At 40.5% G+C, this 14,731-nt stretch overlaps 1 protein-coding gene across 1 annotated transcript in view; it reads left to right on the top strand.

The window, feature by feature from the left end:
* LOC124616395 overlaps window positions 1-14,731 on the top strand; it is a 219,108-nt gene that overhangs the window by 121,625 nt on the left and 82,752 nt on the right. The window contains exon 5 of the mRNA XM_047144700.1: window positions 10,794-10,952. Coding sequence (XP_047000656.1) covers window positions 10,794-10,952 — 159 coding nt within the window. The remainder of the gene's footprint in view (window positions 1-10,793; window positions 10,953-14,731) is intronic.

The raw sequence follows: 14,731 nt of genomic DNA, 5'->3' as shown, positions 1-14,731 counted from the left end.
GCATGTACCATGTGTACATTTACTACATACATTGATTGAGTTTATGTTTAATGTTGTGAAAATATGCAAACTCCTTTCATTTGAGGTGTTTATGAGGAGTACTTTCTAAGAGTTCTAGGAAGACAGTAGTATTGCTAATTCCTATTTCATTCTACTATAACAAAGGATGCATAACGACACTTATGACCATTGACAATTAATAGATAATCAAGCATACCATGTTTTAAAGTCCAAAGAATCATTTTCTTTATGTGAATTTTTTCATCTGATTTACAGAAGCAATATAGATAGGGCATCATTGAACATAATAAATGCCCTTGGAGTACTATAGAAGCAACAACTATTTGTTAATTCTAATAGTGTATGGATATCTCAGCGGATTAACTTTTTTTATTCATTGTTGTTAATAAATCTACACTCTGTTGTATGTATCAGAGTATTTTTGTTATTGCCTCTGGTGGTGCAAAAATGTATCTTCCATAAGATTTGCATCTGACTAATTTTCTGATAATGTCCATATGACACAAAGAGATCTTTCTACAAAAATAACTGTATCACCAGTTGCCATACATTTATAACTGTTGGCTGTTGCACACAGATGTAAACTTATTTCTTTTTTATTGTTCTTGAAGTAATTTAAGGAAAGTTGTCTTTTTTACCTGTTGTATTTCTCCTTTATAAGGCTAAGACACAGAAATGAATACTAAGAAATTTCTTCTTTCCAAAGAAAGCCAATGACAGGTGGGGGAGACAGAGTTTGTTGAATATTGTTTATATTTTTGGATAAATAATGTAATGTTATTTTAGTCAAGGCACCTGAGTGAACTCAGTGTTTGTAATTTGATTAAAGAATGTTGAGAGAAACTACAGCCAATCATAAAGCAGTAATTTCAATAGTTTTATGTGGGATAGGTCCACAGTCTTCATGTAATTATTGACTGTAGTTGTTTCCACTTACAGCTGTTTGTCATCCATAAGCGGAAATGATCGTTTTCAAGTTTTATTTCAATGCGACTACCAATTTTAGAGAGCTATGCACATCTTCAATGCCTGCATTTAAATTTGTTACATAGTCGATGTCTTCAACCCTATGTCATCTGCTGCAGCATTGTGTTTCAGTGACAGGTATGTTAAAATCCAATAGCAGTAGGACTGTTTGTAAAGGAAATGGACAACATGTTGCTTTTAAATATTCTGTGCAGGCACTTCATATTTTACCATACTATTCACAGCAACACACAAGTGATTTATAAATCATGTTTTAATTCACAGCCAAAAATTTAAATGTTGAGGGCTCTCCTGGTTGCCCTCACAGCAGAAGACTTTCAGGAATTACAAAAAAGAGCAAACTGAAAATGTTTTACATATCTGCAGACATTGAGAAGGATGAACAACTATGGACTGTTACCAAAAACCTTGTAAAATGATTTAACTGACAAAATGTAGCTCAAATCCATGGCTGTGGCTAAAGATAAAAGTATTATAAACAGTGGTCTAGATAAATGCTTACGAAGCATCACAGATAACAAAGAAAACTTTGGTTTAATGGCGCCATTAGGAGAATGTTGCAGATACATAGACTGCTACACTCTCACTTCAAAGGAGGATGCAGGGAAACTGATAGAGATAGCTTAATGGTAACTCATGCATCCATAAGAAAATCTGGGTGTGAAGCCTACAATAATTCACACAGTCAGAGCCTGGTGAAGGGTCTATCAGAAAATCCTAGGTAGATCTGGTCATACGTAAAGTGACTGTATGGATAAAGACCAAAGTGAATGTGTGGATCTGGACATTTCCTCCAACTTTCAGTGATAGTGTGATGTTAAATCGGACAATATTAGAAATCTAAAATATTAAATTCCACATTTAAAGTGTGTCCACTCATGAAGATGCGGCCACACCAATGTTTGACTGCCAGACACAGCTATAAATGAGAGGTATTAAAGTAAGCACCTCCCGTTCTGAAAACAAATAAGACTACTTTAAGCAAACAGTGTGCTACACCATGGCAGAAATCCAGTTAAATTTTAAATTGTATACACTTTTACCAGCTCAATCAGGATCTCTTTTGCAGAGAAGGAGCACAAGTCAATTCTGTCAATAAAAGAAGCTAAAAGATCATATGGACAAAATTACAGTTCTGTATTTCTAATTTTCATATGTTCAGGATTGTAGAGCATATTTTGGGGGGAGGGAGCTTCTATCAAATAAATCAGCATGAGATAAAGAAAAACATCTTGTATAGAAAATTAAAGACTTTCAAACAACAGATTCAGGTATACAACTAAATAGCATGATACTAAGTTTTCAAAATACATTCAATTCTTTAAGGTTCTAAATGGCTAAAATGGTTACCAAGTCACCTAGTCCCAGTTGCAGGTTGCCTATCTAAGGGATTTAAGAGGCAAAAAATGTTTTTCAGTATTTCATATAATTATTGACTGATTTTAAAAATTTAAAATGATGTCATAATCTACTCAGATTAAAGGTTTAACACAAGTCAACTATTAAAGTCAGAAACTGTGTGTAAGCCTTGAGGCAATGTAACTTATGGGTTGCAAATTACCCAGACTATATTCATTCAGTATTTGAGAGCCAGAGTGATTAGCAAATCCAAACAAACTTTACAGATAATTTCAGACCCTTTTGAATCTTTTTCTTGCTGACTCCCCCTCCCAGAAAAATAAATAATTAAAATAAATTAAAAAAACAAGGAGCTGTCAAAAAGTTTCCATTCGAAAGCCTTACAGTCCAGAATCGGAATGTCAATCAGGCGAAATTGGCATGAGCATTGGGGTAAACATCCCACAAACCCACCAGCTTGAAGATACCCACGTGATAAGACACTGTGTCCTGCTGTGTGAAGAACTCCATAACTGCCTGCAGCACATCCTCATCTGATAGGAATTGTCAGCCTTTCAAGGCCCTCTTTAAGGGACCGAATTATGTTAATCATACAGGGAGAGATCAGGACTATAGGACAGGTGCTTGAGTATTCTTCCATTCTCTTGTCAGCAAAAATAACTTAAATTCCTCTTTTTGTGAATGTTCCTAGTGAAAATGAATTTTTCTCTAGATTATGAATGTATAATGTATTTTCCAAAGTGTGAGGTTGCCATTTTCTTTCAGCTAATGATGGTATTTCAATGGATCCAATGTTTTCTGCTTTATCAGTCAATTGTCTCCAGTTTGAACACTGAATTGGCTTAAAAGAGTGAATCAGTCTTTGTGTGACTTGATATGCTTGGATGCTGTGCTATCAGCTAACCAAATATTTTGCAGCCTGGAGTAACAACAATCACTTGTCCTGCATTCAGAGCCCGGTGCTCAGAAGTCATCATGTTGAGTTTTACTTATAGTTTTCTGCACTCAGTTTTAAAATATCCCCATTTGTGACTGACACCAATAATCAACATCTTGTCTACTGGCCATGTTAGACAATTCATTCTCTTTGGATTAAATTTATTTGGTGTGAAGCCTGTTGACTTTTTGTCACATTCTAAAAGTTTTTGTTCCTCTTTCAATAATGTGGAGGTCAAAACAGTTCCAAATTTCCTGGCAGACTTCCAAAAATTTTAGCAATTATGTGAACTGTTGTAAAAGATTCACTTACGTCAGCTAATACCTGAAACTAAGACTCAACTTGACTGATATGTAGTGTGAGTGCGTCTGTTGCTGACATTTTATAATCAAAACTCTTCCTCTTCAGAGCCATTACATTAACTTCATATAATTGTAATTGAATAGTTCTTAGTCTGGCCCACATTTCAGCTGCGTTTGTGCATATCATAATACATTGCAATTGGTCAGATTCTATCATAGTAGAGAGAATGAATGTTGTATTTACATTTAAGTCCTTCCAAGCTATTTCACTCTCACCATCTTCATTTGGCTATGGTTTCCTCCACAGTATCAAGAACTTTTTCTGCATGAAAAATAAATTGCAACTGATATTTATACAGATGGAAATTCTTGTAGCAATCATTACATGTCAAATCATACAGGTCATGTCAGCTGCCATCTCTGATTTTCACAAAACTGGGCACATTTTCTCAGACTTATATCATAAAAAGTCTGCATTTTTTTAAAAAATTTCAGACTAATACTTTCTTTTATATTTAATTTTCATGATAATTCAGCTCTGCAAGAATGTCCATGCAAAGTGGTTTACGGAAATACCCATAACTCAGGTATTTATGAAGCTTCTGATTTGGATCTTTTTTCAGAGGTTAAGAGAGGCATAAAGTCAACAGAAACACAGTTATTTAAGCAGCTAAATTTCAAAAAATTTCAAAAAATATTAATGTGTCACTTTCTAATTTCCGGAAAAATTGAAAGGGCGTTGAAAAACACATACATAACATTTCTCCAACCTGCTGGGAACCTAGTTTTGGTCTTAAATAATTCCCAACATTGTAGGCTTTGTAATAGCAAAGAATAGTAGTGAGTTTTCAGTGAATGGGCACACAAGTGAATCAGAAATTAAAATACTTTTTGCTGTGGTGGTAAAGAAGTCATTCCAAGTAAATTCATCAGAAATTAAAATACTTTTTGCTGTGGTGGTAAAGAAGTCATTCCAAGTAAATTCATCAAGTCCAGGCACTGCTACCTAATACTTTCATAATATTTTTTTACAGGTTACATTTTCCTTAGTAATAAGCAGTGTAAATTTTCTTCCACATTTTATGTCATTTTTGAGGGGCGGGGGGGGGGGGGGGGGGGGGGGGGGGGGGGATGGTAAAGTTTTCAAAATGCATAGATAAACGCATTGGCTGAAGGTTCCCATTTGGATTGCATTCCTTTAGGGAAAAAAATATCATGATTTAGCTTATTTTCAACACACCACTGGCATATTTTTCCAGATGCCAGAAAAAGAATGTAATTTTATGAGAAAGAAATATTTAATAACTGTGCTCAACTTCTGGAATAAAGAAAATCAACTGAAATTGTTATGGCCCAAACAATGATTTTGTAAATATGCAAGATACTTTCAAACAGTGTGCACTGTTATCAGACTGTTTTTTTTTAAATGAGACTCCCATATGATATGATTACAAACAAAAACAATATGGGTTTGACAGACATGAGATTTTCATCCCCATATTAAATTATTTCATATTATTCAGAAGGTCACTTAAAACACATTATGTAGACTGATAAGCTTTTGTATATGTGCCCCATGTTTTGTTAAAACTATAAAAATACAGAGCCAAAAATTATAATTTTAACTGAAATATTTCCATTAGTAATATTAACTTTATTTTGGGGATATCAAATAAACATATTTAAATAAAAATTATTCTAGGTAGGCAAATGTTTAAATCAAAAATGTACATATTCGGTAGTGGAGATCCATGGAGTTCTCAAGGAAAGCTTTATTTGTGTGTCTCCAGTGTGATGAATCATTCTGTTAAATTTATATCCTTTTCTGAAAGTAATACATTCTTTTTAATGTGCTTCAACAGTGCATAAAATGTTTTCCAAAGGCAGAAATCAACTTGCTTCTCAGGCCAAACGAATGACACTACTGGTCCAGATGGATAGAGAAAATGTAGTTCAGCATCTCCTTCTTCATTCACACACATTTTTGATAAAAGCAAAGTACAGCTTGCCTTTATATATAGCTGCTACAAGAAGAGTTTTGTTGAGGATGGTGCATGTCCATTGCAGGGCATTTTCATTGAATGAGAAAATCAAGAGAGGCTTTTCAGAGCAAATCACTCTTCTAATTTGTAATGAATGACAGGAAAGTGGTTTATAACTGTGAAAATTCCTGGTACAAGATATTGTCTGGATTGTCAAAAATTCCTGCATGAGGTTCTTGCATAGCAAATCTACGCTGATTTTCTCTAGGGAGGGGACACACACATAGGTGCATGCATGCTTGGTCACTCTCACACACACACACACACACACACACACACACACACTTACACACACACACACACACACACATGACACACGCCAGCATTAGCTTGCAGAAAATTGTAAACACCAAATGTTATTTGTACAGCATCCTCTAGTCAAAGACCAGCTTTTCACAGCACACATTCTATGCTTTATCCCAATCCATCAAACACAGATTTTCCTGCTAGTAACAAAACAAGAAATGCTCAGCATCTGTAGAAAAAGCATTTTTATGTTTCATACATTTTTAAGGCTTTTACATTTTTAGTGTTGAGCAGCGCATCCATCACTGAAATAATGCAGTTTCTTGACATGTGTATAGTTGCCAGCCAACTGTTTAACAATTTGTTTAACAATTTCTTTCTGGGCAGCATTTACATATCCTACATCGTCTTCATTTCATCACTTATAAAGCTCTGGTTTATTATTACCAATTTGTTTTCCAAATTTGCCACATAAACACAAACTGGATGTATTGTACAGCTGTTTCTTGCTCAGTGATAACTCTGGATTTCTCCCTGAATTACAAAACTATGGTTTTCAGCAAAGTCCATTCACAGAATTGCTTTTTTGAGGTTAGATTTCCTTTCAGGTTTTCTTAGGAATCTTGTCTTATACTTAGTTACAAATGAGTGCAATTTAAGTGCCAGTAAGTTTGTTACCAGCATGTCTCTGTATTCATCAGCAATTGCAAACAGCTTTACCAGTTCTGTCTGATAATCTGTGCTAATCTGCTGGCTGTACCCAGTTTCTTCATCAGCACCTTGGTAAACTAATTTTTGTTTCAAAAATCCTGACAGAGTATCATCACTGACACAATTGTCATAATGGTTAACGATGCAGTCTTAGTTTTTCAAGTCACATTAAGTAAATTTTATAAGTTCTTTATATGTTGATTTTATTTCAAATATGTCACAGTTGCTATACACATATTTTGCCAACTAGTTTGGAATTGATTGTTTCATTCTGAGGCTTGACCAACTGAGGCTACAATACAAAAATAGATGAAGTTCAAAAATGGCTCTGAGCACTATGGGACTTAACATCTGAGGTCATCAGCCCCCTAGAACTACTTAAAACTAACTAACCTAAGGTCATCACACACATCCATACCCGAGGCAGGATTCGAACCTGTGACCGTAGCGGTCGCGCGGTTCCAGACTGAAGCGCCTAGAACCGCTCGGCCACACTGGCTGGGATAGATGAAGTGATCTGTAAGATAAAATTATGAACAGTAGTTAACTATTTAATTAAGACATACTTGCACTGAAAGTGCCTGATCTTAATGACAACCATCTAAAATGGGAAATACATGCGTCACACAGTGATGGAAGATAAATGTCACAATTACATATGCTCACTAACAAGTCAGAATCAAACTGAGAACAACATAACGAACAGTAACACTAGGAAATCTTCAATGTCACTAGTCTCATGCCTCGTATTCAAGTGTTTTAAATAAGAAATCATTACAGCCGTATAATAAATGACAACAATAAAATGTGCAGTTGTTACACAAACACAAAGGTTATGTTGTGCATACTAATGATTAACATAATCAATATGTTTAGATATTTAGAATCATTTGAAAAACAATAAATACTCTTCATCTTGCCAGTAAATTAATACAAGTGACAGTAACACATTGGTAATAAACAGCATCTTACAGCACTGAGTTATTGCAAAGATTTTGCCATGCATGGCCATATTATAATTTTCATTTCTTATAATCATTTTCGTTGTGCATCCATTGTGGTACTAGTCAAAGTTAAGAAATTCTGGAAAGTTTACAGGGGGTGATTTGGGGGCAATGAGGGTGGATCACGGTTGTATGGTGGAGTGAAACGAGTCAGCCAGAATTCGACATTGGTTTTGGGTTGAGTCTAATTGGTAGGATTGGTGGAAACCATTGTAGGAACTGGGAGAAAGAGAGAAAGTCTTTTAACAAGTTCAGCTTGATTGAGTTTTGGAGTGGGGCAAAAGGTAAGGCCTTTGGAAAGGACTGATACTGATACTTCTGTGGGACGAAGGCTTTTGGAGGAAAGGTTCATGACTGTGTTTCGGGTCTGTTTAGGGTTCTGTACTCTATATGGTAATGCGAGGGAATTTTTGTTGATGTAAATGTATTATGTCTGCAAGGCAGGCTTTACCAGCTATATGGGGATGTGGAAGAGGTTTGGAGGCTGTTCTAGAGGTGGTGGATAATTGGATAATTGTAGTCCAAGGCAGAATGTGAACAGGTTGGAGACATTTTTTAGGTGATGTGGTGCATGTTGTTCTAGTTCATGTAGAGCAAGAGATTCAATATGTGAGATGGGATACAGGAATTTGGGTTTGCACAGCAGGCGAATCTTATGGATGCTTGCAGTGTCACCTCGACAGCCAGAGACATTGGTCGTGTGTGTGTGTGTGTGTGTGTGTGTGTGTGTGTGTGTGTGTGTTTGTGTGTGTGTGTGTGTGTATTTCAGAAGAAAGCCTTTTGGCCAAAAGCTTACTTGTTTAGCAATCTTTTTGTTGTGCCTGTCTGTTACTCAGAACCAATACAGAAAAATTTCCTTATCCTTAGCTAGAACTCAGTCTCACATACTGTTTCTGCATTGTTGCCTGGTTCACAGAATGCCCCCCAAATGGCCTTATCATCACATTATCCATCTCTGGCTGCAACCTCTCCTTCCACAATGACCTCCATTTATTCAGATTGTGCCAGTCCTGAACCCTCACCAATATAGTCCTGCAAAACCATGTAAATCAGGTCCAAACCTCCTTGCAATACCTCCTGTCCATCCATAAAATTCTCCTGTTGTGCAATCCCAAATTCCTGTATTCCATTTCACGCATTGAATCTCTTGCTCTTCGTGATCTAGAGCAGCATGCACAACACGCCACCTCAAAAAACTCTTCAACCTGTGCACCTTGTACTCTGGCCTTGGACTACCACTGTCCATCACCTCTAGAACAGCCTCCAAAATGACACCACATCGCCTCATAGCTGGCAAACCCTACAGACCTACTACATTTACATCCCCAAAAACTCTCTCCCACCACTATACAGAGTACAGAATCCTAAACAGACACAAAACACAGTCGTGAACCTTTCCTTCAAAATCCTTAGTCGCATAGAAGTATCAGTATCAGCTCTGTTGCCCCAGTCTCAAATTCAGTCATGTTGGACTTGTTAAAGACCTTTTCTATTTCTCCCAGGCCCTGCAGTGGGAACACTTTTTCGCCACCAACCCTACCAATCAGACTCAACCCAAAACCAATGTCGAACCCTGTCTGACTCAGTTCACTCCTCCATCTAACAGTGATCCACTCCTGCTGTCCCCAAATCTACGTCTGTTAACTTTCCAGAATCTCTAACCTCCAATTTCAATGATTACTGATGGGTTTGATACTTAGGTGACATGCAACAACTAGTCCAAGTTTGATGTCACTGAGCTTTCCTCACCAACTCATTCTGGTGTTACTGCTTTTCTACGGACAATGCAATATTCCCTGCCTTCTTTTATACTGATGGGCTCACTTCTGGTGACATCTAGTGGTCAGTGTCCAATTACAAAGGGGTATCCAGATACTTTTGATCATATAGTGAATTTGGGGCAGGCTATTAGAACATTTGAGGAGACATACAAGGAACATCAGCAACATACCCACTGAAATAGCCCAACAAATCAGCAGCTGACAGGCAGTGCCCAGCGTATAATCTTGAAATTAGACGCTAGAAGACAGAATCTTGGTACTAGCTCCAAGTTTTTTGGATCCTGTAATAATGAAATCAATGAAATTAAAGATGTTAAAAAGCCTTGCAAACAGAAATGGGAGATCAATTTAAGCCAGACTTAGTATCCAACACTCAGTTCATTAATGCATTACTGGCCATTTTATCTACCAGAGCCAGAAAGAACTAAAGAAATATGTTATACGGAGAATGATGACACAGGTGAAGATGAACAAATGTAGACCATACAGTGTACCAGGACTGTCAATCAAACTTAGCTGTGAGTGGGGGCACAAACCAACAATGATATATGATTTGGTTGTAGTTCAGCTATGGAGGACATGTAAGACCACTGCTTGCAACATCTGAAGAAGACAGCTGGATCATTTCTTAAAGTATTGTGTGCAAAAACAGAATAATCAGCTTATTTGGAAACTGAAACCACACTATAAAACAATTATGTCAAGAAGACAAAAATGGAAATGAGTGTATGGCATTGCTGGCCAGGAGGTGCCATCTGGAGAAGTTTGGCCGTCAAGTGCATGTCCTATTTCAGTCAACACCACATTGGGCAACTTGCACGCTGGTGATGAGGATGAAATGATTATGAGGACAACACAACACCCACTCCCCGAGTGGAGAAAATTTCCAACCTGGTCAGGAATCGAACCTGAACCCACTTGCATGGAAGGCAAGCATGTTACCACCCAGCTAAGCAGGCAGACTACATGAAGAAAATCTCAGAAATCTCATGTTATGATAGAATAATAATTTTTTGAATTAATCTAAGATTTAAATTCTACTTTTGTCTTTGTAAGTCAGTTGACTATCTGTTACAGAAAGCCAAAGAGTCAAGTTACTTATTTAAAGTAGTGCACAAGTAAGAATTACAAAGAAAATGTTTCATTTTATTGTCATATTAATATTAAAGGTATTTTGTTTTGACCTATTCTGAATATTGTGAAGATAGTTAAGAAATCATTGAGCTATTAGTCAAATGTTCTTGAGTGTAAATAAGGGGGAGATAGAAGTGTAGAAAAGACACTGTGGGATTCACCTAGTTGACTCACATAGGTGACAGCAGCTGATTAATCACAGTTGATAAATTTATATCTCAATTCCTACTTTTCCAATATACTTACTGATTTTACATTTTCTTATGCAGGAAAGCTGGAGCGGTATGCCCATGCGTATGCATCACACATGCACAAAGACAGAAGATTATTCAACGTAGAAACACTTGTGTTGACAAAGGTTTTGAGTACAATTTTAGATAGTAAGAAAGATGTAGAATATTGGCCAGCTTCCACCCAGGCAGTTAGAGGTAATACCATATTTTGTTCATAGACTGTAGCTTGAACTCCACATTCTTTCGTGGATGTGAAAATTTGCAGAGAGAGTGTGAGTGAGAGGGTGTGTGTGTGTGTGTGAGAGAGAGAGAGAGAGAGAGAGAGAGAGGTTGACATTAATTAGAATAATTGACAACATAATAAAGAATGGATCTTTTCATGGGAATAAAGCAATATTGTGGGTGAATGAGAGGATTAGTAGCATGGTATTAAAATGTGCAGCCATCTAGTACACAGTTGCAGGAGTAAAAATGATCATGAAAGCTCTTGTGAAGTTTAAAATTCAATGAAAGACTAACTCCAACCAGTGCTAGCATCAGCAAGAGTAATGGAAGTTAATAGAAGATATAAGTAAAACAACAGCAGGTATCTGTTCATTTAAAAAGAACCTGTTATAACCTTTAATCACTAATAAATTGCGTGGATATACAAACGTAGAAACAATAGCTGGTTACATGCTACCAATTCCGTATTGGTCATTCGACTGCCGTGCCGTGACATGCGGCCGGCGCCATTCGTAGGTAGGTGGCGCTCCCGCGCTCAGCCAAGTTGCGGAGCGCCTCTATCGCCGTTTGCATGTACTGACGTGGTGGCACTGTTAAATGTCGTGGCACTGTCACAACACTTTTCCCCCCTTGAAAAAAAACACTCACTTCCTGGGAGACACGGACAACGCGGAGATATCCATGGCCTCTTGGGAGGCCCCGAGAAGATCCCGCGGAGAAACACGAGAGTACGGTCGAAAATGTCCAGGACGGAAGCTCGTGCATGGAACGCGCCTCCTGGACGAGGTGATAGGTGAAAACTCTGGAGCAGCATCCATAGGTGTCATGGACCTGGGGGTGTGCTCCAGCAAGATGGGTCCCAGAGAAGGCGGCGTCGCGACTGAGGCCGGTTCCGGCGTACTCGGAAGCGGTACCGATGTCGGCTGCAGCAACATGCACGGGAGATCGGCAGCAGCAACAGGACTGGCTTCTCGGGCTGGTGGAGGCAAAGGAAGGGGCGGGGGCACCGGCGTGGCCACCACTCATGGGCGCATCTGGTCATAATGGCGAACAACTACGCCGTCGTCCGTACGTATTTCACAAAGCCGGCGGCCGTGAAGAGCCTTGACCACCCCTGGAATCCATTTAGGGCGAGATCCATACCCTTGTGCCCACACGTCGGCGCCCACCGCGTATTTTCCCACACGAGGGGACACAGTACAAGGCCTACAGGGTGAAGCAGGTGCAGTAGAGTGCGCGGTTGGCAGCCATGCAAGAGTTCAGCAGGGCTGCGATCACCCAGAGACGTGTGCGATAAGAACTCAGAAAATGCAACAGAGCGTCATCTGTGGAAAAATCACTAAGGAATTTTTTCATCTGGCTTTTGAAAGTGCGGACAAGGCGCTCGACCTCCCCATTCGATTGCGGATGGAAGAGCGGTGCTGTAACATGATGAATCCTGCGTCCAGTACAAAAATCACGGAAGGCCTGCGAAGAGAACTGAGGGCCATTGTCCGTGACGATCGTGGATGGATGACCTTCGAGCGCAAAGATTTTGGAAAAAGCCAGCGCCGTCGCCGCAGTGGTGGGCGATGGACATCGAACAACAAACGGAAACTTCGAGAAGGCGTCAATCAACAGTAGCCAATAAGTGCCGAGGAAGGGGCCGGCAAAGTCAGCGTGCACCCATTCCCATGGCTGCGCCGAAGGTGTCAATCAACAGTAGCCAATAAGTGCCGAGGAAGGGGCCGGCAAAGTCAGCGTGCACCCATTCCCATGGCTGCGCCGAGTCAGGCCACAGAGAGGGCATTGTACGGGGTGCAGCCAGTTGTTGAGCACACTGACCACACGCAGCGACCATGTGGGCGATGTCCGAATCAATACCGGGCCAATAAACGTGCCTGCGGGCCAGGGACTTAGTCCGAGAAATCCCCCAATGGCCTTCATGCAACAGTTTGAGAATATCTTTGTGAAGAGAGGCTGGCACCATGACCTGTGGAGATGCACCGTCCGTGGCCAGAAGAACAACACCATCACGAACAGACAGACGAAGGCGCAAGGCATGGTAGTTACGAAGGGGATCCGATGCCCAGCCCTTGGTCCTGTCCGATCAACTCCGTTGAATAAAACCGATCACCTGACACAGGACCGGGTCCCGCGCAGTAGCCAACGCGACCTGCAAACCTGTAAGCGGAAAACCCTCGACCGCACGATGTTCTGCCTCATCAGTGTGGAAACAGAGTAGTTCATCTCGATCGAAAACCGGGTCGGGGCCCATCGGCAAACGCGACAACGCGTCAGCGTTGGCGTGCTGGGCCGTCGGGCGATAGTGAATCTCATAGTGAAAACAAGACAAGTATAAGGCCCAACGTTGCAGGCGGCGAGCTGCCTTATCCGGAAGCGACGCCAGTGGGCTGAACAGAGAGACCAGTGGCTTGTGGTCGGTGATGAGGTGAAACTTAGAACCATACAAAAAATGCTACACTTTTTTAGAGCATAAATGATAGCGAGCGCCTCCTTTTCGATTTGAGAATAACGCCGTTGCGCATCGTTGAGGGTCTTGGAAGCATAGGTGATGGGTTGTTCCGACCCATCCTCATACCGATGGGCGAGAACAGCCCCTAGGCCATACAGGGACGTGTCAGTCACCAGAACCAAGTGCTGACCCAGACGGAATGTGGCAAGACAAGGCGCCGACTGCAAATGAGCCTTCAGGCGGACAAAAGCCTGCTCACACTCGTCGGACCAACAGAAAGGAACGTTTTTGTGTAACAGCTGATGCAGAGGATGAGCTACCGCCACCACGGATGGACTGAATTTGTGATAATAAGCAATCTTGCCTAGAAACGCCTGAAGTTCTTTGACTGTAGACGGCCAGGGTAGAGCGGTAATGGCCGCAGCATGCTGACGTAGAGGACGTATACCCTCACGGGACAAGTGGAAACCAAGATACACAATGGAGGGTTGGAAGAACTGTGACTTGTCCAGATTGCACTTCAACCCAGCCGAATGCAGAACCCGAAACAGTGAACGCAAATTGCGAAGGTGCTCCTCAGTGGAGGCCCCCGTGACAACAATGTCATCCAGATAGTTTATGCAGCCGGGAACAGAAGCCGTGAGCTGTTCCAAAAACCGCTGAAAAATGGCCAGTGCGCTAGCGACGCCAAACGGTAACCGCTGGTACTGATACAACCCACAAGGAGTGTTGATGACGAGGAATTCCTTGGAAGACGCATCCAATGGCAACTGGTGGTACGCCTCTGATAAGTCAAGTTTGGAAAAGAACTGGCCCCCAGCGAGCTTGGTAAATAACTCCTCAGGACGTGGAAGAGGATAAGTGTCAATGAGGCTCTGAGCGTTGACAGTGGCTTTAAAATCACCACACAATTGCAGACTCCCATTTGGTTTAGAAACCACCACGATTGGCAATGCCCATTCGCTGGAGGTAACAGGAAGGAGAATCCCTGAAGCTGTTAACCTGTCTATCTCAGATTTGACAGGTGCACGCAACGCCACCGGAATAGGGCGTGCCCGGAAAAACTTAGGGCGAGCTGTAGGTTTAAGAGTAATGTGGCCTTCAAAATCCTTGGCACGACCCAGACCAGCAGAGAACACGGACGAGAATTCAGAACACAATCCATCCAGCTGTTGATACGGAATATCCTCAGATATGAGGTGCACATCATCATCAATGGAGAACCCGAACAACTGGAAAGCATCATAACCAAACAGGTTTTCAGTGCCCGCATGATCCACCACATGAAACGTGA

The sequence above is a fragment of the Schistocerca americana genome, chromosome 5 (genome assembly GCF_021461395.2).
Source record: "Schistocerca americana isolate TAMUIC-IGC-003095 chromosome 5, iqSchAmer2.1, whole genome shotgun sequence".
Classification (NCBI taxonomy): domain Eukaryota; kingdom Metazoa; phylum Arthropoda; class Insecta; order Orthoptera; family Acrididae; genus Schistocerca; species Schistocerca americana.
This window is presented reverse-complemented; position numbering and strand designations above follow the sequence as displayed.